Raw genomic sequence first — 22514 nt, 5'->3', positions numbered from 1 at the left:
CAATGCTCCCTGCTGCAATGTCTGCCGATGGAGCCCATGAGCTTGGCTGAATGCCAACATAAATCAAACCTGTAAATGATGGAAACCATTGTTTCTGAGTTGCCATTTTATCATCATTTCCATATTCGAATGTGAATGTCTGCTTTTGTATAAACAGTACACAGTAGACTCTCAATTATTCACGCTAATGAAGGGGAGGACAGAAGCAGATAATCCACAAATATCCAGTTTCCGCGGATCTATATGCCAAAAACCATTAATATAGGTATCAATTAAAACTCACAAAATAAATGAGCAGATAAATCACAAAAAATTAAACTGACAATTTTAATTGTTACTCTTTCTATTTAGAACGAATACTAACGATCGACTGATCGATGCGCGTGCTCAGCGATAACACTTTCCTGCTCCCGTACACAAGAGTCCGCCCACTAAGTGGACAGCAGCGGAGCCACACCACTTAAAATCAATCAAACTCCACCCACTGTTGTAAAGATATGCAACTACTGTATTGTAGAGGCAACCACGTGGTTTGGGATTAACCGGAGCACATATTAGTCCGTTTATACACGTGGCTTTTATATAAACATTCCATGCATAACAATGTATAACTATTTTTAGATTATTAATATGGGCTTAATGAAAAATCCATAAGTTATTAATTTATGTCAAAATCTGAGGTGCACGGTTAATCCGCAAATTGGATAAACCACACGTAGATAATTGAGAGTCTACTGTATAGTAGAACCCCTCTTAACGACAGTCATTGGTTCCAAACAAAAAGTCATTAAGTGATTTGGTCGTTAAGCGAGTATAGGAAATACAGTACACCAAGAAATCAAAAGAGATGTTTCCACTTCAAAGCGCAGCAGACACTGAATGTAAACAATGCCCCAACGCTCATAAATGGACATCGCCGATTGGAAAAGGCCTGCTCAGACCACTTTGGAGCTCGCCGACTGGCCAAAATCAGCGGTCGCGTGCTCGTCGTGAGCCCGTCGTTAAAATGGGAATGGTCGGTAAGCGAACATATTGGGCTCTATGGAGGCCCATCATTTAGCGATTAGTCATTAATCGGGGTATTCGTTCAGAGGGGTTCTACCGTATATGTATGTATAATTAAATGACGTGTTCGAGGACCAACCTGACTGGACGGGGCGAGTGCTGCTGTTGGATTGATGTCCTCTGCTTGGAGCTGCTCGTGGGGAGCTCCTCCCTCACCTGGCCACACATCTCGAACGGGTAGCCAGGAGACAGGGAGTTCTTGAGAGACTCATAGCGTCTGGGCGGTGTGGGGTATTCGCTCTCTGGCAGCGCTGCTACAGGCAGACGGAGAGAAGTAACACAGTGTTCAGAGTGATTATGATGTCCATCTCCGCTCATTTGACCTCAATCACGTTCTAATGTCTATGGAAGGAGGAGAGCCGGAAAACAAATGAAACACACGTTCATCGTAAACGACTCAATTGACCTACTGCTGATTATAAAAGTTGGAATTAATGACAGATTTAGGTTAAATAAGGTCCATATTTGTCTCGCCATTTTGACATTTTTCATGACATTCAAGGTCCCACTACCCAGAAGCCATTTTGGGAAGAAAAGCTGTGATTGGCACGCTGTCAAGCCGAATGTATTCCCTTAGTCAATAAACTATTAAGCTATTAAAACTATTTTTCTTTCATTTTACCAGAAGCGACCTGGCCACAAATGATAGCTCAACGAAGTGGCTTATCATGTGGAAATTTCAAGCAACCAAATACTCTAAGCGCATGTTTCTAAATGTGGAGAGAAAACTCTGAAGACCCGGAGAACAAGCCACGGGACCACAGAGAGAGAGACATGCAAACTCCAAATATATAGCAGGCGTCAGGGTCGAGATCGAGCCTACGACCTCCTGTATAGCAGGCGAGGTAGTTAACATATCGCCACCAGGGCACCCGTGGTAAATCAGTTCGCCCCTATACAAACAAAACACATCTTTGCTACTTTCTGCGCTCATTGTGCTTCACAACATTACAGCTGCAATGGAAACAAATATTTATAGTCGACATGAACAGTATCAACACTATTACGTACAAATGCTGCTCCGTTCACTGCCTTATCTCCCGTTGAAACGGCTCGCTTGACAGTCGTACCCGGTACAGGTATGTGCCGATTGCTAGACTGTGTGAAGTCACACACAGTGGTTCTGAAACCGTGGTGAAAAAAACAAATGGCACATTTCTGTTGTATATTTTTTCTTTCAGGTGCAAATTTCAATAAAAACTCAATCTTTTGCCGAATGCTACACCAAATAGTTTTCACCGAATATATTTGTGAGACTTTGTTAAAGTCACAATACAGTACGTGGCTTAAGAGATCGTGGTATGGTGGGAATCCATGGGCCCAAGTCACGTTCTGTACAGCCTATTTGCCAACCCACTGCTGGATGAAGTCATCCTCATGTTGCGTCAATTCGTGGGGTTGTTTAACCATACTTCACCGCACTGCATAGCGTGGGTTTGTGAAGGTGGGGACCCAGGACCGTTTCAGATGCCACTCGCCACTGACTGACTTTCACCATGGCTGGGAATCAAACTCAGGTCACTGGGTTCAATTACGCAGTGGGCAGTGGTGGGGGGAATTCTTCCGTTGTTTTTTTTTGTACGACATCAGACACAAGTGAATGCTAATATTGCGAGAATGCACCGATTCTACGCGCAATCCGCCACTTTTTGGTGCAACGGTCGCCAAAACGGCTGCACGAATCAGGCCCTGGATGTTCACTCGAGAGGGATGTAGAGGGGATGAGTCATTCCACCGCACCTCTGATTAGCACAATTGGCTACGTAGTGATGCGAAAGAAATACAACACACGTACAAACATACCAGAAGACTCCCCAAAGAGTTCACAAAAACAAAAGGTATTGAGAACCCCTGTCACAGAAATGCGAATGAGTGAGTCCACTCCTGGAGCTGGTACCTTGAGCTGAGCAGCAGCAGCACCAGCATGTGCCATTGGAGGCATGGCTTGAGTCGTGTGCCACGTCTGAAAAAAATATGAATTGATTTTCGTTTACATTTGTATGACCACATTAGTTAATGATTGATTAACCTTTGTACAACCATCAAACTATGTAAGGCGAGCTTCTTCATGTAATGCCTCTTTATCAAAAAGTAGTGTTTCGATTAAGCATTGAATTTCCTTGCACGTTAATAGAATGATGAAAATAACAGTCGTTACTAGGAATGCTAAAAATAAAGTAATGCATGGCATGTGCATGATAACGAACACATTTATTATATATAAAATGCCCCGAGGAAATTATTTGCATTTCAGTGAACACTTGCATATCTCTCACCTTCAGAATCATCATCCGGTTCTTCAAAATCACCATTATCTACATTCCAGATACAAGGGATAGCATTCGAGGGCGAGCGTCACGTACAGTATTGTGTTTAAATATGAGTGTGCCGAGTCCTTTCAAGTGTGTATTGGGATGGGCCCAATCCCCATCTTGGTCCCTGGTCGGCGCGTCTGTGACTGCAAAGGCACGAAGCACAATCTACGTATAGCCTTGGCTTCTTGTCCGCTTAGTTTGTTGTCCTTCCCCCGCACCTCCGATTAACACAGTTGGCTACGTAAGGTGCGAAAGAAGTTCAACGTACACACTGTACATACGTACGTAAGGTGTCAAGCAAGGGCCTTGATCAGATCGTGAATCTTCCTTAAAAAAATATCCTGAAATTGTGAATAACCCAACTAATAATAGATATCCGTTGTAATGTATATGAATACGTGAATCCTCCCTCTGGTCTTCGTAATCTAATTGGTTCACAGTGACGAAATCACATTTATTCTCCACAACCCTGGCTGTCGCCTAATGATGCTGGTTGTAATAACCAGCAACATCACAATACTCGAATTGTAAATGTTGTGGGTTTACTCTCCAACACACCGGGATGCCAAACTAGTAACAAATTAACATGTTTTGTTTACGTGTCACATTTATATCTACGCGATCTAACCAAAAAAACCTCTATGGATAATAATGGTTACGAAGGCCTATATGTTAATCTCTCTCTGTGTGTTCTGACTGAACTGATCTAGCCACATCTCTGTATCAGCCAGCCAATAGACGACCCAGAAATTGGTTTCATTCACTACACAGTACATATATACTCAATATGTTACATATTCTTTGTGTTAATTATGAACTACTATTTAACTATTTTTTATTAACCGAGATAAGGCCCACTGAGCTATACAGCTCTTTTTCATAAGTGACCTGGCCACAAATGATAGCTCAAAGAAGTGGCTTATCACAAGGAAATGTATAGCAGCAAAATACTCTAAACGCACGTTGATTCTAAATGTGGAGGGAAAAACCAGAGGACCCGGAGAAAAATCCACGTTACCACGGGGAGAGAGGGACATGCAAACTCCAAATATACAGGCGTCAAGGGTCAGGAACGAATCCATGACCTCCTGCATACCAGGCGAGGTAGTTAACATCTCGCCACCATGGCCATGACAAAGGAAGCACATCTGAACCATTCATTTTGTCTATATAAACCCTATAAAATAACACTATTTTGGGGTCACTCGACCCCTGCTATAAAGGAATGTTTTTCCTCGCTACAATCAGCACATACGCGTTCCCCTAGCGACGTCATCCCTTTTCCATCCCTGGAAAAAAACTCTCTCTGTGACGTTTCCTGACGGCAAAGTTGAGCACAGTAGATGCGGCAGTAGTTTTCATCATCGAGTCTTTATTTTTATGCCACGGAGGACAGCTTGGAGGAACCTTCTATGCGGTCTCCGAAATTCCCTGGCAAGGCAATCTTTATCTTTGCTTTTCCGATTCCCGATCTACTAATTATCCTCGACACTCTAAGTGCATTTAGCCGAATGTGGTTAATGATTCTACGGGTCGATGGATGCACAACCACTCCTGGGGCAGCTCATCCCTGGTTGTGGTTTGGGAAACTCTCTCAATTCACAGGAGGTTATGCTCAATAAATATGCAAACTTGGTACTGGGAATCAGAGATCACATTTCCATGTTCTCCTTCTATAATGTTAACAAGAGTTGAGGAACAAGTTACACATTGTTTGTAAGTGAGAAGTGTTTGTAGATGATTAGCGCGCCATGTTGGCAAGATGTTAGCTCCCTCGCCTGGTATACAGGAGGTTGTGGGTTCGATCCCGACCCTGACGCCTGCTGTATATTTGGATATTGCATGGATCTCCCCATGGTCGTGTGGATTTTTCTCCGGGTCCTCCGATTTTTCCCTCCACATTTAGAATCAACACGCATTTAGAGTATTCGGCTGCGATACATTTCCACATAATAAGCCACTTCGTTGAGCTAGCATTTGTGGCCAGGTCGCTTCTGAAAAAGAGCTGTATAGAACAGTGGGCCTTAGCTCATAAAACAAATAAAAATAGTTCCTCGTTAGGTTTACAAACGATGAATGCTCTCTTCTCCGCAATGTACAGTATTACCACCCAACATTGAGCATCTCTCCTGACCCTCGAATGAAGGATTCATCGCCATCATCGTTAACACATTCCTGCGGTGGGAGCTGGTAGGAATGTTGGGTTGCTCGGTCAATGGCCAGGGTCAATGGCGGCGTGGTGTATTCCGCAAATATGCCCGACTGTGTGGGCGGGCACAAGCCGGCGTGAGGAGGTTAAACGTTGAGTTTAGCCCCACCCTCCCCACCCAACCCCTCCCCACCCTCCCCTCCCCACGCAGCTCCTACCCACCCTCCTCTCCCCACCCAGCCCCTCCCTCCCCACCCAGCCCCTCCCTGCACGACGGACAGAATAATCCCCTGTGGGCTGGTGTAACCAGGAGGTTCCTACCAGTATAATTGTAAATGTTGTGGGCTTACTCTCCAACACACCAGTGTGCTGAACTAGTAACTAATTGGCATGTATTGTTTACGTAACAAACCTTACTAATTGGCTGTGTCGGGTGGCGGCGGGCTTAACAACACATTTATATTTACGCGATGTAACCCAAAGACCACTATTCTGGATCGTGATTATGATTGTCGTGGTGAGCTCTCTGGCGCTTCCTGTAGTGGAGGCCCTTCCACCAGCAGCGGCGTGAGCATTAACTGTAACCGCAGCGCTGCCCCTGTGCAGTTTAGTCGGTTCACTTTGTTAAAAACCAAGGTGACAACTCGGGATTTGATTCCAATTCGCAAGAGTGACCAGAGTTACCAAAATGGCAAAAGTCAATAACAGCAAAAAACAAGCAGCGTACAGCTGATTGTTTTCTCGGAACGCACAAGCGCTCAGCATTAATTTTATTTAGAGAGCACCGCTGTTTTTAAAGATACTACTCACCGCAGAGAACCGTAGCGACACGACCTCCCTCTATAATAGCTGGTGCCACACTGCCACACGCCCTCCCACGTGGCCTTGTGGGAGCCTCCGTATCGAAAAAGTTATTTTTTTCGGTTCCGTTTCGATGCAAATGTATGTCATCGGAACGGAATCGGAAGAAAAACGTATGACGTACATGTGCGTACGTGCAAGCGGTTCAGCGTTACGTGTACGTCATCGGAACGGGTAAGGGTCTATTGACCAAATAGATATCAGAGCAACAAAAAAACAAATATGTCAGCAAGTGCGTTGTGTGAGTGTGGGAGTGTAAATGTGTGCTTGACTTACTGGTGCCAAGGAGCTGCAGGCCACCGTCCCTGCTCAGGCTGATGGCAACAGGCCTCTCCACAGACCCGTAGAAACTGTCCACCTCACTCGGGCTGTCGGGCCGACTGCTACACAACACGAAGAACACAATGGGCGACCTTCAGAGCCGTTCTGGTCTCTTCTGTTTCACAATGAATCGCGATGGAATATTTTCATTTTTAATTCGTCCTGTAAGTGCACCTGTCCGCTAAGCGGCGGGAAGCTCTTGACGATAACCTTTTAAGGAATTACGATTCGATTCGTAATGAAGACTGAATATGGTTCCCAACAGGTTCGTGAAATTGTTGAGATGATGGAACCAGACATCGTTTTTTGGCTTGTAAATAATCTACAAATTGGCACAATTCAGTGTCAGCCTGTGAGTCAAGCAGCAATTCTGTTTTTCTTTCATTTTTTAAACCTTAAGTGTTTTTTTCCTCATTTGTTCTATCTCATGTGCAGAGTTTGTTCATCCAATTAGCCTAAATAGGAACATTTCGAAATACCATTTGAATGAATCGCAATTAATTGATTCTCACTTGCACAATTGAACGTGTTCATAGGCGAGCATCAGATGAGCTTTTCATGACAGAATCTATCCGTCGTCATTGCATGGCGAATGTTGTTCTAGGGGGCAGCCAATCAATGACGCGTGCCATCCAGTGATGACTCCTGGAATCCCCACGAGAATCCCGGTATTTTGAATGAAGATGCGGGGATCGCCAGTGAAATGGATGAGGCATGTAATGTTTGCGTCGTCTTCGACTTGTCGTGCTTCGGGAGCGTCGATGTTCGCTGGGTAACGTGATGGGAAACACGCTTGAAGCCTAAAAACACTGTGGACCAAGAGTACAGCTTCTCCGTAATCCATACCAACAGCAATCTATTCGTGGTACAAAAAAAAAGGTTGCCACTCCATAAATGTTTGGACTTCTTTTCTCTTCATCGCACTGCGACTAACGATGCCGCCCAGTGTACTCCTCTCAGTCGCACCTCACCACCTCGGCCCATTTCGCGCCCTTGCTCTGCCAGTCCTCTACCACGTCCACAGTGAGTTATACAATAGGATGTGAAATCTCGTCTGCCACCCTTCCACGCACATATAAAACACGTAGGAATATATGTTTGACGTACTTTTTTTTTAACAGATGTCTCCAAAAATAATGCGAGTTGATAAAGGAAATGCAACATTATAGATCTAGATTCGAATCTCAATTTGTAGTTTTCGTGACTGCAGGGATCCATACTCTTTGGTTCTTTCGGTAAAGTCACGTTGGTATAATATAAAATAACATTATAGATATTTCCTATTTGTCGTCTCAGTGATGGTCTGTGTGAAATTGTAAATGTATCTCTTACGTGTCTGTGTGGTATACCTGCTGCTCTTATAGAACTCGGTGATGATACACTGCTCCTTAATTTCATTCCTGATGGCTCCCATCCACTTCTGCAGAAAGAGAGAGGATCGATGAAGTGAAGGAGTGAAAGTCGGTGCACGAGGCGCGTGATGATTGTGGGAATTGATTGTTGTGCTTGGTTGTCCTTCCCCGCACCTCCGATGAGCACGGATGGCTACGTACGGCGAGAAAGAAGTTCAACATACACTATGGGGACCTCATTTGCCAGTAAAAATATGATAATTGGTTCTTTACCCTTCTATCTGGCAACAAAACTGACACCTTTTTGCAAGGAGTCATGTTTGCATAGACCGCAATACCTGCAGTCATAATACAAACAAAAGACATAACTCTGATAATGTTTTGGCGTCATCTGGTCCAACCCATATGAGACTAGGCTCGAAGGAAAGCTGTCTCGGGTGTGGACCAATCAACTTCAAGGACAGTGCACATTATCAGAGTTATGTCTTTTGTTTGTATTTATGACTGCAGGTATTGCGGTCTATGCAAACATGACTCCTTGCAAAAAGGTGTCAGTTTTGTTGCCAGATAGAAGGGTAAAGAACCAATTATCAAGTTCAACATACACACTGTACATACAGTGAAGTAATGCACAGCAGCGGTCATCAGCCCTGGACAGAAGCAGCTTCGACGTCACTCTCAGATGTGTTTTCGGCGTTTGTACCGCGTGCCGTCTGGAGTGTTGTCCGACGGGTCACGCTCTGTGCGGGGAGCTTCTCCTGGGAAGTGAAGAAGCTCCCGGTTACGAGGAGTGAACCGTTCGGACGTCGTGCCGCACAGCACGCGGCATAACATGAAGATACAATGGAGAGCTACGCAGCAGCACGACCGCAAACACTGACGCAGTCGTACAACTTAACGAGTGGTTTTCCCCTCGTGGTTGAACAATTGGCACAACTGTGTATTTAAAAAAAGGCTCGTGGCCGTCTGGCAATAAGGTGAGTAACGTGTCAAAACTTACACAAACGTGTGTACCCTTGAACAGTGCCTGTTCATCGTCGTGAAACGGATCAGTAACGTGAACTCAAATACGGAACAAAGCTGAGAAGTACGCAGAAAAAAACGTGGAGACATCAAATTCTAAGAATTACATTGAGGGGGCAGAAAGAGGAACACGTGCATCGGAGAGCGAACACACACATTGGAGGAGACATCTTATTGGGTGTTATGAAAGAGTAAGAGGACTTGGGCAGGTCTCATCGCGAGAGGGGGATGATTGCCGATGGATAAACTGGTGATGCGACTGGAAGCCTGAGAAGATAACAGCAGAGGTCGAATAATGAGATCAGCGCATACGCAGAAGTTAGATGGATTCCATCATCGCAGAATCATGAGATTAACTATTTTATTTGCTCAAACTAAGCCAAACTATTTTTATTTATTTTATCAAACTAAACCAAACTCTTTTTATTTGACCAGGTAAGGCCCAATGAGTTTTAATAGCAAATTGTCAGAAGCGACCTGGCCACAAATGATAGGTAAACGAAGTGGCTTATTATTTCGTGGATATTTATCGCAGCCAAATACTCTAAACGCATGTGGTTTCTAAATGTAGAGGGAAGTAGAGGACCTGGAGAAAAATGCACACGACCACGGGGAGAGAGACATGCAAACTCTAAATATACAGTATTCAAGGTTGGGATCGAACTAACAATCTCCTGTATACCAGGTGACATAGTTAAGATATCGTCACCTTGGTGGAGGCCTTTGTCCAGAAGTGGACAAATAACAATGATCTTAAATGACTTCAAATATGTAATATTATACCTCATATTTCCACCTGATATTCCTACCAAACAATAAAAAAAAACATTTCCCAAAATAAATCACGCAATGAACATACACGAATAAATCACAATTAACAAACATTGCTTCACAACATAAGCATATAAGCAGCTGCATCAGTTGATTAAAACCGAACACAACCCATCCGATTACCTAATTTTGTTAATTTATGTCCATATTTAATATTATCTCTGGGATGTCTAGCGTGTCCCTGTAGCAATGGTTAAAGGTGCAGTCCTGCAATTGCTTGATGACACCACTGCTGGCAGGAAGCTCTCGAGACGCTGCCCCCAATGTGATGCTGTGCTCTGCTGTCACTTTGTCGACTCAGCACAGCCTTTGCAACTCTCGTCTGTCTTCTTATCCGGTTGCATCATCAGAACTGAACTCCACGAGTGAGAAAACAGATTAGCTGACGATACGTCTCCTTCCCATTAATGTCTCTCCACGTAAAGTAAAAAAAGAAATGTATTTTTTCACAGTGCATGAGCCCCGCGGTCTTCCGGGAGCGCAATAATCTCAGCGGCATTGATTCAATACAAGCCAACTCTCGTCTGGGCTGATGAGTTGTGTAAAAATACTCTTTGGTTTTTTCGGTAAAGTCACGTAGGTAAAAAAAATGAAATGGAAACAACTAAATGTGTAAAAATACTTATTTTACAGGGAAATACAGATATATGTTATGGATGCATATAGTCCGCTTATCTATTTTGTTATTTATATTCTCCACAGAATTGCAAGTGCTTATTGTGCGACACCGGTGAGAGAGAGAAAGACGGATGAGGGAAGACAAGGTAAGGCCCGTCCCCCACCTTGCGTTCCTCTTCATTCGCTGCCGAGAAGTACCACTTGCGTCGATTCTTGCACATGTGCATCACCTTGAAAGGATAGATGGCGTGGGAGCCAAACTCCTCTGGAGCGCGGAGGACTCTGCCACATGCGCACGCACCGTACCAAAAAATGAGACACAATTCACGGACACAATTGCAACAAATGTGTATTCGTTGTTTGTAGACGCCGCATGAATTCCTCTGCCTCTCCGCTACACAACTTGAGCCATTGTTGAGGCCGTGCTGAGCCAACCTGGAACGGCTGGCTCAGGAGGTGCCCAGGTAGGTTTTCCACTGCAGAAGGAGAGCCGTGCCGCTGGCGTCACTCACGATGAATGGACCGGAAGACGCGTGTCTGTGACGCGGTAGGATCTTACCAATCTTACCAATTACAGAAAATCGACCACTCAGTACCTCCACCCTCCCACATTCCCCCCCCCCCACCCACGCCTTGCACCTCGAACCTGCAGAGCCCCCAAGGCCCCCCCCATCCTGCAACATGAACGCATTCTGATTGGCTGCCCCCCAAGTGGTGGCCAGCACGTGGGAGGGAAAAGGGTAGTTTGTGGCAATGTGCAGCAATCATTAAGACTGTCATAGCCCACTGATGTCTCATGCAATGGGCCTTGTAATTTTGTTTTATTACAACTAACAAGAGCCCGGCACAAAGCACAAGTCCCCAGGGCTCAGTGTTCCTGGGGTTTAAAGTAAGGAGGACAATTTGGGCTCACCGCCCCACCCAGGTGGCCACCGTGAGCAGCAGCATGAGAGTTTATATGGGAGGAAAGGATGGGGAGAGGATAACAAAAGGGGATAAAGGGAACGGAAGAGGAGGGGGAAATGGGCAATGGCATTTGCCCTACCTCTGATCCTGCCTTGCCAGGCTTATATATATTCTCGTAAGGCTACCAATATCCAGGTATGGCTCCGACTTGTCGCGGTAACTTGCCAGCAAAAATAAACACCCGCACCTTAAGGTCCATGCGGTGGTTTGGCACTAATGTGCCAGTGGAAACGTTGCATTCGAACACTATTGACGGAAAAATAATACAGTGATTTTCTGCCCGTGCAACAGGCAGGTGGGGTAAGAGTGAGATCCAGGGCAATGCCTAGGTTCATTCAGAAAACACACGCAAAAACATTATAATGTTATAAGATTAATCCCACGCTCGAATCAGCTGATTTAAACCGACTAACAACACGTGAGGGAATCCTAAATAGTTGAGGCAGTGGCACAAAATAATGTTAATGAGTGGAGTCCGATAGAAGTGGACAACAGGGCCTGGTTTTATAATCGGACAGCATTGTGGGTGGGTGGGGTGAATCCGGGGTGGCTGGTGGAGTGTGGGTGGGTAGGGTGAATAGGGGGGGGGGGGGGGGCTTGTGCATTGTGGGTGGGTGGGGTGAATCCGGGGGGGCTGCTGCAATGTGGGTGGGTCGAGTGAATCCGGGGGGGCTGTTGCAGTGTGGGTGGGTGGGGTGAATCCGGGGGGACTGTTGCAGTGTGGGTGGGTGGGGTGAATCCGGGGGGGCTGCTGCAATGTGGGTGGGTCGAGTGAATCCGGGGGGGCTGGTGCATTGTGGGTGGGTGGGGTGAATCCGAGGGGACTGTTGCAGTGTGGGTGGGTGGGGTGAATCCGGGGTGGCTGGTGTAGTGTGGGTGGAGTGAATCCGGGGGGGGGGGCCTGGTGCATTTTGGGTGGGTTGGGTGAATCCGGGGGGGGCTGGTGCATTGTGGGTGGCCACTGCACAAGAAGCTGTGAGAAAGCTGAGCTGGACGGGTTTTGGAAAAGGTTATCAGATTGCGGTTTCTTGAGCCTGAAACCCAACCACTCGATGCGGTCAAGAAATGTACAGTGTAATGCAATATTATTTAAGAATTCCTAATACCATGTCTGGATCAATGCTCCAACACCACATTTGTGGTGTTGGAGCATGTACATAATTTGGGCTACATTTTTGACATTATAATGTTTGTACAATTCATGGCTAAGGTGCGGGAAAAAAAGAATAATTTAAGGAAAGATCATCAAATAAGGTGGGACAATACCACACCTAAAAAGTTGTGTTTACATTTTTATTTTTATTTATTCATAAATCTACCAAAAAATGTAAATAGCAATCTATATATATAAAATCGTTCATGTCTGTCTGTCTGTGTGTGTGTGTGGACTTTGGCCCATACGCACTTTCATTGGACGGCGGTTGCCCCTGGCAACGGCTAGCCACGCCTTCACCGCTTTCATTGGACCTGGCAACGGCTAGCCACGCCTTCGCCAAGGGCTGCAGTTTCATTGGACGGCGGTTGCCCCTGCCAACGGCTAGCCACGCCTTCGCCACTTTCATAAGCTCCGTATTTAATTAAATAATAGCCATTACACAGTATTGTTGGAGCGCTAGGGGGGGGGGGAAGGAACGCCACCCGTACCCTGCCTCTTCCAAGCCGACAATTTTAGGCGAGGCCGCAGGCTTTGCACGCTACTAGGCCTCGACACCCACCACGCCACTCTGAGGTAAATTCATCAAAGTTTTTCCTACTCTTCACTACACCCCCACCACAATGTGTGCTATTAATATTACTTTTAAACCCAACGCGCCAACAATCGATTACTTTAATGTTCACTGTACAAATACTCATTAAGCTGGGTGAGCGTACTGCAAGTCTATCATGTACACTGTAGCCTGCTTATTAAGCTCGGTGAGCGTACTGCCACTCTATCATGTACACTCTAGCCTGCTTATGAAGCTGAGTGCGTGTACTGGCAGTCTATAATGTGGACTCTTGCCTGGTTATTATCATCGATTCTTTATATGTTCTTTGTACAAACAGTCATTAAGCTGCTTGAGCGACCCCAGTTCGATTCCAACTCACGCCCACCACCGCTGACGATTATTTGAAACGGACCTGGCCCTCCCCTAGGTCCACTCAGCCTCAAAAGCGTAACTGCTGTCGTGTGTGAACATCGTCACTGGGGAGACAAAGGCGGCGGGGCATTGTGGATCCAAGTCCCGGGCGAAGCCGGGTCATGTGTATGTGTGTTTGTGTTTATGTGTATGTCTGTGTGTCTCTATGTATGTGTGTATGTACGTGTGTGCATGTGCTTGTGTGTATGTATGTGTGTGTCTATGTATGTGTGTGTCTATGTATGTGTGTGTATGTGTGTGTATGTATGTGTGTTATGTGTCTGTCTGTGTCTGCATGTATGTGTGTGTGTATTGTGTATGTGTTTGTGTGCATGTATGTGTGTGTTTGTGTGTATGTCTGTGTGTATGTGTTTGTGTGTATGTGTGTGTGTATGTATGTGTGTGTATGTGTTTGTATGTGTTTGTGTGTTTACGCTCGCATTACACAAATGTGTTGCTGGTCTAAGGCGTTCCTCGCACAGCATTGCCGCTTTATTATTTCAGTCGTTTACTGCCTTACGCACCCTGAAAGTCGTGTGTGTCTGCAGCAAGCGCGTGTATGTGTACCTATGGACGCGCGCGCGTGTGTTGTGTAGGGGGAACGGTAGTGTAGTGCTTAGCGTGCTGTCTGTGTCTGTGTGTGTGTGTGTCTGTCTGTGTCTGTCTGTGTGTGTCTGCGTGTGTCTGTGTGTGTGTCTGTGTGTGTGCGTGTGTGGTGTGTGGGGAGCGGTAGTGTAGTGCTTAGCGTGCTGTCTGTGTGTGTGTGTGTCTGTCTGTGTCTGTCTGTGTGTGTCTGCGTGTGTCTGTGTGTGTGTCTGTGCGTGTGTGGTGTGTGAGGAGCGGTGGGTGTAGTGCTTAACGCTACGCTGCGCTACCAACCCGGCGAACCCAGTTCCATTCCCGCTCACGGCCACCACCGGTGACGATTATTTGAACCTCCCCTAGGTCCACTCAGCCTCAAACGAGTAACTGGTGTGGCGTATTAACATCGGCACTTGGGAGACAAAGGCGGCTGGGCGTGGTAGATCCAAGTCCCGGGCGAAGCCGGGTCATGTGTATGTGTTTATGTGTATGTCTGTGTGTCTGTATGCATGTGTGTATGTATGTGTGTGTATGTGTTTGTGTGTATGTCTGTGTGTGTATGTATGTCGGTTTTGCCGCCGTGGTGGATCCAAGTCCCGGGCGAAGCCGGGTCATGTGTATGTGTGTATGTGTTTATGTGTATGTCTGTGTGTCTGTATGCATGTGTGTATGTATGTATGTGTGTGCATGTGTTTGTGTGTATGTATGTGTGTGTGTATGTATGTGGGTTTTTTTGTATGTGTTTATGTGTATGTCTGCGTGCCTGTATGTATGTGTGTATGTACGTCTGTGGATGTGTTCGTGTGTATGTATGTGTGTGTCTATGTATGTGTGTGTATGTGTTTCTGTGTTTGTATGTGTGTGTATGTATGTGTGTTATGTGTCTGTCTGTGTGTCTGCATGTATGTGTGTGTGTATTGTGTATGTGTTTGTGTGTGTTTGTGTGTTTACGCTCGCATTACACAAATGTATAATGCGGGTCTAAGGCGTTCCTTACACAGCATTGCCGCTTTATTATTTCAGTCGTTTACTGCCGTATGCACCCTGAAAGTCGTGTGTGTCTGCAGCAAGCGCGTGTATGTGTACCTATGGACGCGCGCGCGTGTGTTGTGTAGGGGGAACGGTAGTGGAGTGCTTAGCGTGCTGCCTGTGTGTGTGTGTCTGTGTGTGTGTGTCTGTGTGTGTGTCTGTGTGTGTGTCTGTGTGTGTGCGTGTGTGGTGTGTGGGGAGCGGTAGTGTAGTGGTTAGCGTGCTGTCTGTGTGTGTGTTTCTGTCTGTGTGTGTCTGCGTGTGTCTGTGTGTGTGTCTGTGTGTGTGTCTGTGCGTGTGTGGTGTGTGAGGAGCGGTGGGTGTAGTGCTTAACGCTACGCTGCGCTACCAACCCGGCAAACCCAGTTCGATTCCCGCTCACGGCCACCACCGGTGACGATTATTTGAACCTCCCCTAGGTCGACTCTGCCTCAAACGAGTAACTTAACTACTGTAGCGTATTAACATCGCCACTGGGGAGACAAAGGCGGCCGGCCGTGGTAGATACAAGTCCCGGGCGAAGCCGGGTAGTACAGCTAGTACTGTATAAAGAGCCGCAAACCAAGAATAGAATTGTAGTGTTTCAATATGGGGCGACTCGGTTTGCACGGTGACGCGCCTGGGCCATTCTCAGCCTCCTCCGCCCCGTTGCGAGGAGGAACATTTATTTTTATTAACATGTTTTATTGTCATTAAAGATCCCAGGATACAGTGTGGATTTCAACAATAAGGGGAGAAAAAAGACAGCAGATGATGTGTAACGAGCCAGGCACAATGCACCCTCAAGATTAGCAATCAAACAGGGGCGTCTGAGCTCGCTGCCCTACCGTGGTAGGGGTGACGATCTGGAGTGGTGCATTTCAGGGGGACGAAGATGGAAGAAGGAGCAGGTGGGAGCGGAGGAAGGACAACGTAAACAAATAGAACCAAAAATAAAATAACATAAACGCAATGTCCACGTTTGTCTTTCTTGTAAAGAGCAATGGTTACCACGTGTTAACGAAGATGGAGTAGGTATCCAGAGTCTGTCCCTTCTCCCCGGACCCCCCCATTTTTCCCGGCTATTCGTCCTGCGTTTGTGGGGGGAACATTTTGAAGGCTCTGAATTTCCTAGCTTTATTGAAGTGTGCAATAGATACCGCTTGGTAGCAGTGGCCTCTGTTTGGCACCACTTTCCTTGGCCACTGCACAAACAGTCGGCTTTTATTCAACCACATGTCTCCTTTGATTTCAGACCTTTGTATTCTATGGATAGTGAAAATGAATTACTCAGCAGGTCCATAAACGCATCGCAGCAACGGTGTTTGACATCTACATTTCTTCTTAACGTGTCAATTACACCAAATAATGTGCCAAATTATTGTAAAGTTGCTAATGTGTGTCTTCTACATGAAGGCTGTAAACAAACCAAATGATGAGACCAGCATCAGTCATGTGCATTTTGTTAAAACTGCTGGAAAATCAAAGAAAAAACTATTTGTTCCTCATATGGGGGCAATATTAAACGTTTTCTCAAAACAACCCAGTTTTGGGGCAGAGACACAATACAATATCGACCACTATGGAAATGATCAATTATCGCTCTGGCTTTTTATATGCTTCAGTTTGGACAGCCGTACAGCAACTACCCGAAAACATAGAGTCGTAAAAACTAAATATTTTGAGCCGTCTAATTTGATTTTTGAAAGAAAACCTTTGCCATGGTAGATCATCAGATTCTGAACCTCAAGTCTGGAAAACCATGGCATCAGCTCTTGTGTCATATGTCATGATGAGTACTGCAAGATCCGACCGTCTCCGTCTAGTGCTCGCTGAGCTACATTGGCTTCCGGTTACTGAACGAACACATTATCAGCTCGCAATCATTACACACAAAGTGCTTGCCACAAATGAACCACACAACCTTGCTGATCTCGTCAAGGAGCATAAATAATCACGCGAACTGCGGTCATCCTCACAGCGGCTTTTGGCTAGGCATCGAACAAAGACAGTCACTGCATCGCGCGCTTTCAAATGCACTTCTGCAGCCGTCTGGAACGCTCTTCCTTCCGATGTTAGGAAGCTACTGGGACTATGCACTTTTAAATCGTCTAGAATTAAAACTCATTTCTTTAAAACTGATTTTGGTGTTTAGTTTGTTTTTCTTTCCCCGCACCTCCAATTAGCATGGTGCGAAAGAAGTTCAACATATACATGCACACCACCGTTTTGATACTGCCAACGAAATAAAAGCTCGGCCATGGTAGGCCATTCATCCATGTTCCAACGAGCTCCAACCCCGCTTAAGTTCTAAAATACAACACAACCAAGGTGAGGGTGATATGGTTAGGTATGATGCAGAGAGACACGTACCTGTTGTACCCTCGCAGGGAGAAGGCTCCCTGCGGGTAGACGGACGAGCAAGACTTGTAGTAGTAAATGCAGCCACGGTACAGAACCGTGAATCTCAGTTGCCCTGCATTAGGGCGAAAAGATCATACCGGTTAATTTGATTCCACCTCGGTTATATTGATGGCTCTTATATGGCGTTATCAAACGTCTTGTGGTGAAACGTGTTATATGGATCTGTGAGCTCAATTGGCTTTTTGTGTCACTGAAGGAACTCAGATTTCAAAATTTGTTTAGGAAATGGTCTCATTTGGGCAATGTGGTGTGGAGTGAATTCGAGCGAGTCTGACTAATACTGGAGAAAATGAATGGGCGTTATGCTTCCTGTAAGTAGAGAAAGGATGAGGTGTGGTGGTGAGGATGACCAGTCTGGGTAATAATGCGAGTCTCAGTGGAGTGCCTCTGCTTTACCCGGACGGGTTCGTGACAAGACAAAACGATGCACAATTGAAAAAAGCAATGCATATATTTAAAATTGTATCTTCAGTGGCATGCAAAGCACACAACATCTTACTCAGTGCAGTGTTCCTACCCGTCCCATCCTTTGAACCCGTGGCTCCAGTGATTACGAAAGTACTTCTGGTGGAGTCGGTAGAGAAATAACACGACCCTCGCTATGTAACGAGGGATTTTATTGCTTTACATTTGAAATACTGTCTTCCACGCACCATTTCACATACAGTTCCAGATTATAAGATATAGTTTTAATAAGAACAAACAAATGCATTTGTTTTGAAAGTAAAAAAAGAAAACGAGAGATATTTGCATTCAAGCATTGAATGTCTTACTACCAAAATTGTATTTCACTTAACATGTTTATTATATTCTTGCAGCTTCTGCAAAAGATATACACATCCCCTTTGCACGTTCGAATCCAGCAAAATGCTGCCGCTTTCGTGTAACATGCGCAACATGCGCCTACGGGGAGAGGAAGCGAGCGTGGAAAAAAATTTGTGGAACAGGAAATTTCACTCTGAAGTGACCACGGGGGAACGAGGAATAGTGATGGGCGGGCGTGGGGGGTCAGGGATGTGGCGTACATCGGTTGAGGGTGAGAGAAGATTCGGCCTTCTTGTGAAGGTATCCAAACGTGGTGGCGTCCCCCGGCATCGTGAGCAGGTGCTGCGCGCTGATGTGGCGCAGCGGGATGGGCCACTCTGGCCGATTGGAAGCCATGCTGTTGGAAATACACAAAAGACAAAGGTCACCGGTATAGAGGCTTTAACAAGACTGTTGGGGCAAGTGCTGTTAGCGAGCCATGTATGAAGGCCGGCACGACACACGAGCAGGGTGGGTGGCTAGCACGACGCCTGGCCGCCTTTGTCTCCCTAGTGGCGATGTTTACACACCGTACCAGCTACTCATTTGAGGCTGCATCGACCTAGGAAAAGCCCAGGAACGGTTCAGATAATCGTCACTGGTGTTGACAGCGAGCGGGAATCGAACTCTGGTGCTTGGGTTTGTAGTGCAGCGCGCTAACCGCAACACTACACAAACAGACCACATTTAATTAATATTAATAATAACAATATACATTTTTGTTTATGCAGAAAACCCACACCGAGTCTTAAACTAATTTTAAGAAGGGTCCTGCTTTGGGCTTTAATTTTAAGATGTTTTAAGCCAATTAATGAGCGTTTATTTAGCCCGCCTATATTTTTGGCATACGGACTGTAAATGTCTAAAATGTATATTTTTATTTTACAAGATAAGGCCCACTGAGCTATACAGCTCTTTTCAGAAGCGACCTGGTCACCAATGATAGCTCAACGAAGTGGCTTATCGTGTGGACATGTATAGCAGCCAAATACTCTAAACGCATGTTTCTAAATGTGGAAGGAAAAACCAGAAGACGTGGATAAAAATCCACGCAACCATGGGGAGAACATGAAAACTCCAAATATACAGGTATCAGGGTCGGGATTGAACCGATGACCATCCTGCATACCAGGTGAGGGAGTTAGCATCTCGCCACCGTGGCACCCCAGTTAAAATGATGGTAATGCACATGCACATATATTGATGTGTTTTGCCTATTTTTACCTACCCATCTCTTCTCGATACTGAATGTTTAGATTAAATTAATTCATTTTGGATACAAATGAAGTGCAAATAAAAATGGCCAATGGTGTGCTCAACCAACAGACAAGGTCACCAAGGATCTCCAAATAACAAAATCGAATAAAATGTTTTTACATTAAGGAAGAGGCACGTGAGATATAATGTGGCTTTACATTTGCTTTAAGGACCACATCGCCTATTGATACGATTTGGCTAATAAGCCTCCACCGGAGGGTTTCTATTATACAGTGCAATAAGTACTGTATTTCCCATCACTCCACGTGTGAGCACATACGTATGCACCTCCGATTAGCACGGTCCCGCACTTCCAATTAGCACGGCTGGCTACATACGGTGCGAAAGAAGTTCAGCATACATACATGCTCATTAATATAACTTTCCACATCATGGTTTTCCCAAATTACTCCCTTCGAAGCTCGAAATTATTTTTAAAATTTCACTGTTAGCTTGTTTTACTCACCCTCATCCCTAAATGTTACCACATCATCCCATGACTCGAATCCCATCACTGGCTCCCAAACTAATCCTGCACCAACTTCAGATCATTTTCACTGTTTTCAAGATCGGCCCCATAGACCCACCCCAACAAGCCAAAGCCTCTTGGTTGACAATAATTTCGGCGGCCTATGGTCGCCTTAATCTAGCTCCTGTGGAGGGCTTCTCGACGCTTCACACCTCGCCCGTGACCCCCACTGATGTCCTCTTCTTCCCCCCCCAAATGAATGCAGATACTACTGACTCTATTGTGTATAGGGTGTGTAGGTATATATGCCTTCCAAAATAAATAAAATAAATTTGGAGGTGGGGGGGTGTGACCATGTATCTTTTTTGGGAGGGGGGTCGACAATTTTTGGAGACCTTTTCGATAAACTTTTTACCCTCACATCTGGGGGGGTCCTCTATAACTCTGTGATTAAAGCATTCTGAAAGGATCTTACCATTTAGTTGACAAACGGACAAATAGAACGACATGCTTTTATAATAGAAAGCCCCCAGTCAACCTTCGTTCAGGGAATGGTCTGGAATTCCTTTCACCTGCTATCGATTCACAGCCCCTGCTCAAGTCTAAGCTCAATACCTATGTCTTGTGGTCTGCATGTGACTGACTGTCCCTTCTCGTTGGTGGATGTTGTTAGTGAGATGTTTGGCGTTCCGGATGACCTGCAGATTAATTGTTGGGAGGTTTAAGAAAATCACAGAGGAAAAACAGGGAGCCAAGTATTAGCAGATGCCAGAGATGTTAAGGTGAAGTGAGGAAATCTTGCTGTGTCAAGAGATGTGGGGAGTGCGGGGTCAATGACAAAATAATGGTTTAAAAAAACTGAGTAATTTGGCTGCGTTTGTCATGAAATGTGTGGCGGGAATCGTCACTGAGGGATTTGTTTTTTTTTGCCAATGAAGAGGACTGTCTTTAAGGACAATTAGTTGGATAAAATAGCTGTTAATACGGGTTGAGACAGAATCAACGCAGGTTGAGCGGGTAGGCAGTGAGTGAGCTGTGGTTGGAATAACAACAACGACGGTTGAGCTAAGTGGGAGGTAAAGGTTGGAAATGAGGTTAGAACTGTGGGTGGCACCATCATTTTGTAAATATTGTAGCTGAACTTTCTTCTCGGGGGAGGGGAGAGGGAATGCGGGCAGCCAGGGGGCCGGCAATTGTGACGTAATTCTCCTCAGTGCTGTTCGGTAAGGAAAACGTATCTTCTACAAATATGTACCGTGTGTTGAATGGTACCTATACACAGAGGCATTGCGTGGAAGAAGCAGAACAGGCAGCAGCATTTAACATGTGCACGACACAAGTTCTGTGCTCGAGGTCACGTCACTTATTTTATGGAATCATATAAGACCTAACTTTTTATGGTAGAGTCTATTCTTATTGTGTCAAGTGGAGCCCACCCTAGCCGTGTTGGACCTCCAAGGGGCAACACTACTCAACGGCGCATTGCATTTTAATGTTGACTTAGATGCTACTTTTGGGGGTGTTTTCACTCTTTGTGTATTGTTGGGGGCCACACGAAAGGCCACCAGGGGCCGCCAGTGGCACGTGGGCCTTGCAATGAAGAACACTGAAGTAGGAACTCATTCCTTCTTGCAGATAATCCCCTTGCACCTCACCATCTCTACACTGTGAAATGGCGGCCATGGTTCATTCCTCCACAGCTAGCATACTTCCGGCACACCCTTCATCAGTATCCTCTTCCCAACATCCTCTTCCCTCGCTTCCAAAACCCGGGAACTGGTCGCGCACAGCTGGAATCCAGAACCATTGAAGGCGACGGTTTGTGGATGACACAAATTTGTGAAGCTCCACTCTGGGCTTGTCAGGCACTGTATGACCGAACAACAAGTCGATTACATTTCCATCCATACGTGGAATGAGCGCCACCCCCCTGCACACGCGTAGGTTTCCACAGGTACTCTGGTTTCCTCCCACGTGTATAAATACTCATTGATGGAGTTGAACTGACATCTGATTGTAGACCGGGTGTGGCTGCCTTCCCACTTGTCTGTGGTTTACCTCACCTCTGAATCACTCTCTTGAGCGTGAACGAAAACTGTGCGAGTTACAAATTCTAAGTTTACGACTCTTCTCGGCTTTCCACAATTAGCCACCTCATGCAGTGACACCCTTATTAGTCAGTTCAACACGTAGGCTTTCATGACCAATATCATCCATAATATATTTATGTGATCTAACCCAAAAAAACTGTCTATTTATGCGATCTAACCAAAAACCTTATATTATGGGCCCTTATTAGTCCTCCAAAGCCTCATTCTCCCTCACAAAAATTGAAGAGTGAAAATGCTT

General features: G+C 45.6%; 1 protein-coding gene across 2 annotated transcripts in view; it reads right to left on the bottom strand.

The window, feature by feature from the left end:
* SH3BP2 (SH3 domain binding protein 2) overlaps positions 1–22514 on the bottom strand; it is a 41249-nt gene that overhangs the window by 7714 nt on the left and 11021 nt on the right. Inside the window, exons 2-9 of one of the 2 annotated variants that reach the window (XM_061556619.1) lie at positions 18661–18797; positions 17585–17687; positions 10700–10817; positions 8061–8131; positions 6667–6773; positions 3342–3380; positions 2963–3028; positions 1145–1319 (exon numbers count right to left, since the gene is read on the bottom strand). In XM_061556619.1, coding sequence (XP_061412603.1) covers positions 1145–1319; positions 2963–3028; positions 3342–3380; positions 6667–6773; positions 8061–8131; positions 10700–10817; positions 17585–17687; positions 18661–18796 — 815 coding nt within the window. In that variant the 5' untranslated portion in view covers position 18797. The remainder of the gene's footprint in view (positions 1–1144; positions 1320–2962; positions 3029–3341; positions 3381–6666; positions 6774–8060; positions 8132–10699; positions 10818–17584; positions 17688–18660; positions 18798–22514) is intronic. The other variant, XM_061556620.1, reaches the window with a different exon arrangement.

The sequence above is a fragment of the Lethenteron reissneri genome, chromosome 22 (genome assembly GCF_015708825.2).
Source record: "Lethenteron reissneri isolate LAM-NWPU_2019-01 chromosome 22, ASM1570882v1, whole genome shotgun sequence".
NCBI classification, from domain to species: domain Eukaryota; kingdom Metazoa; phylum Chordata; class Hyperoartia; order Petromyzontiformes; family Petromyzontidae; genus Lethenteron; species Lethenteron reissneri.
This window is presented reverse-complemented; position numbering and strand designations above follow the sequence as displayed.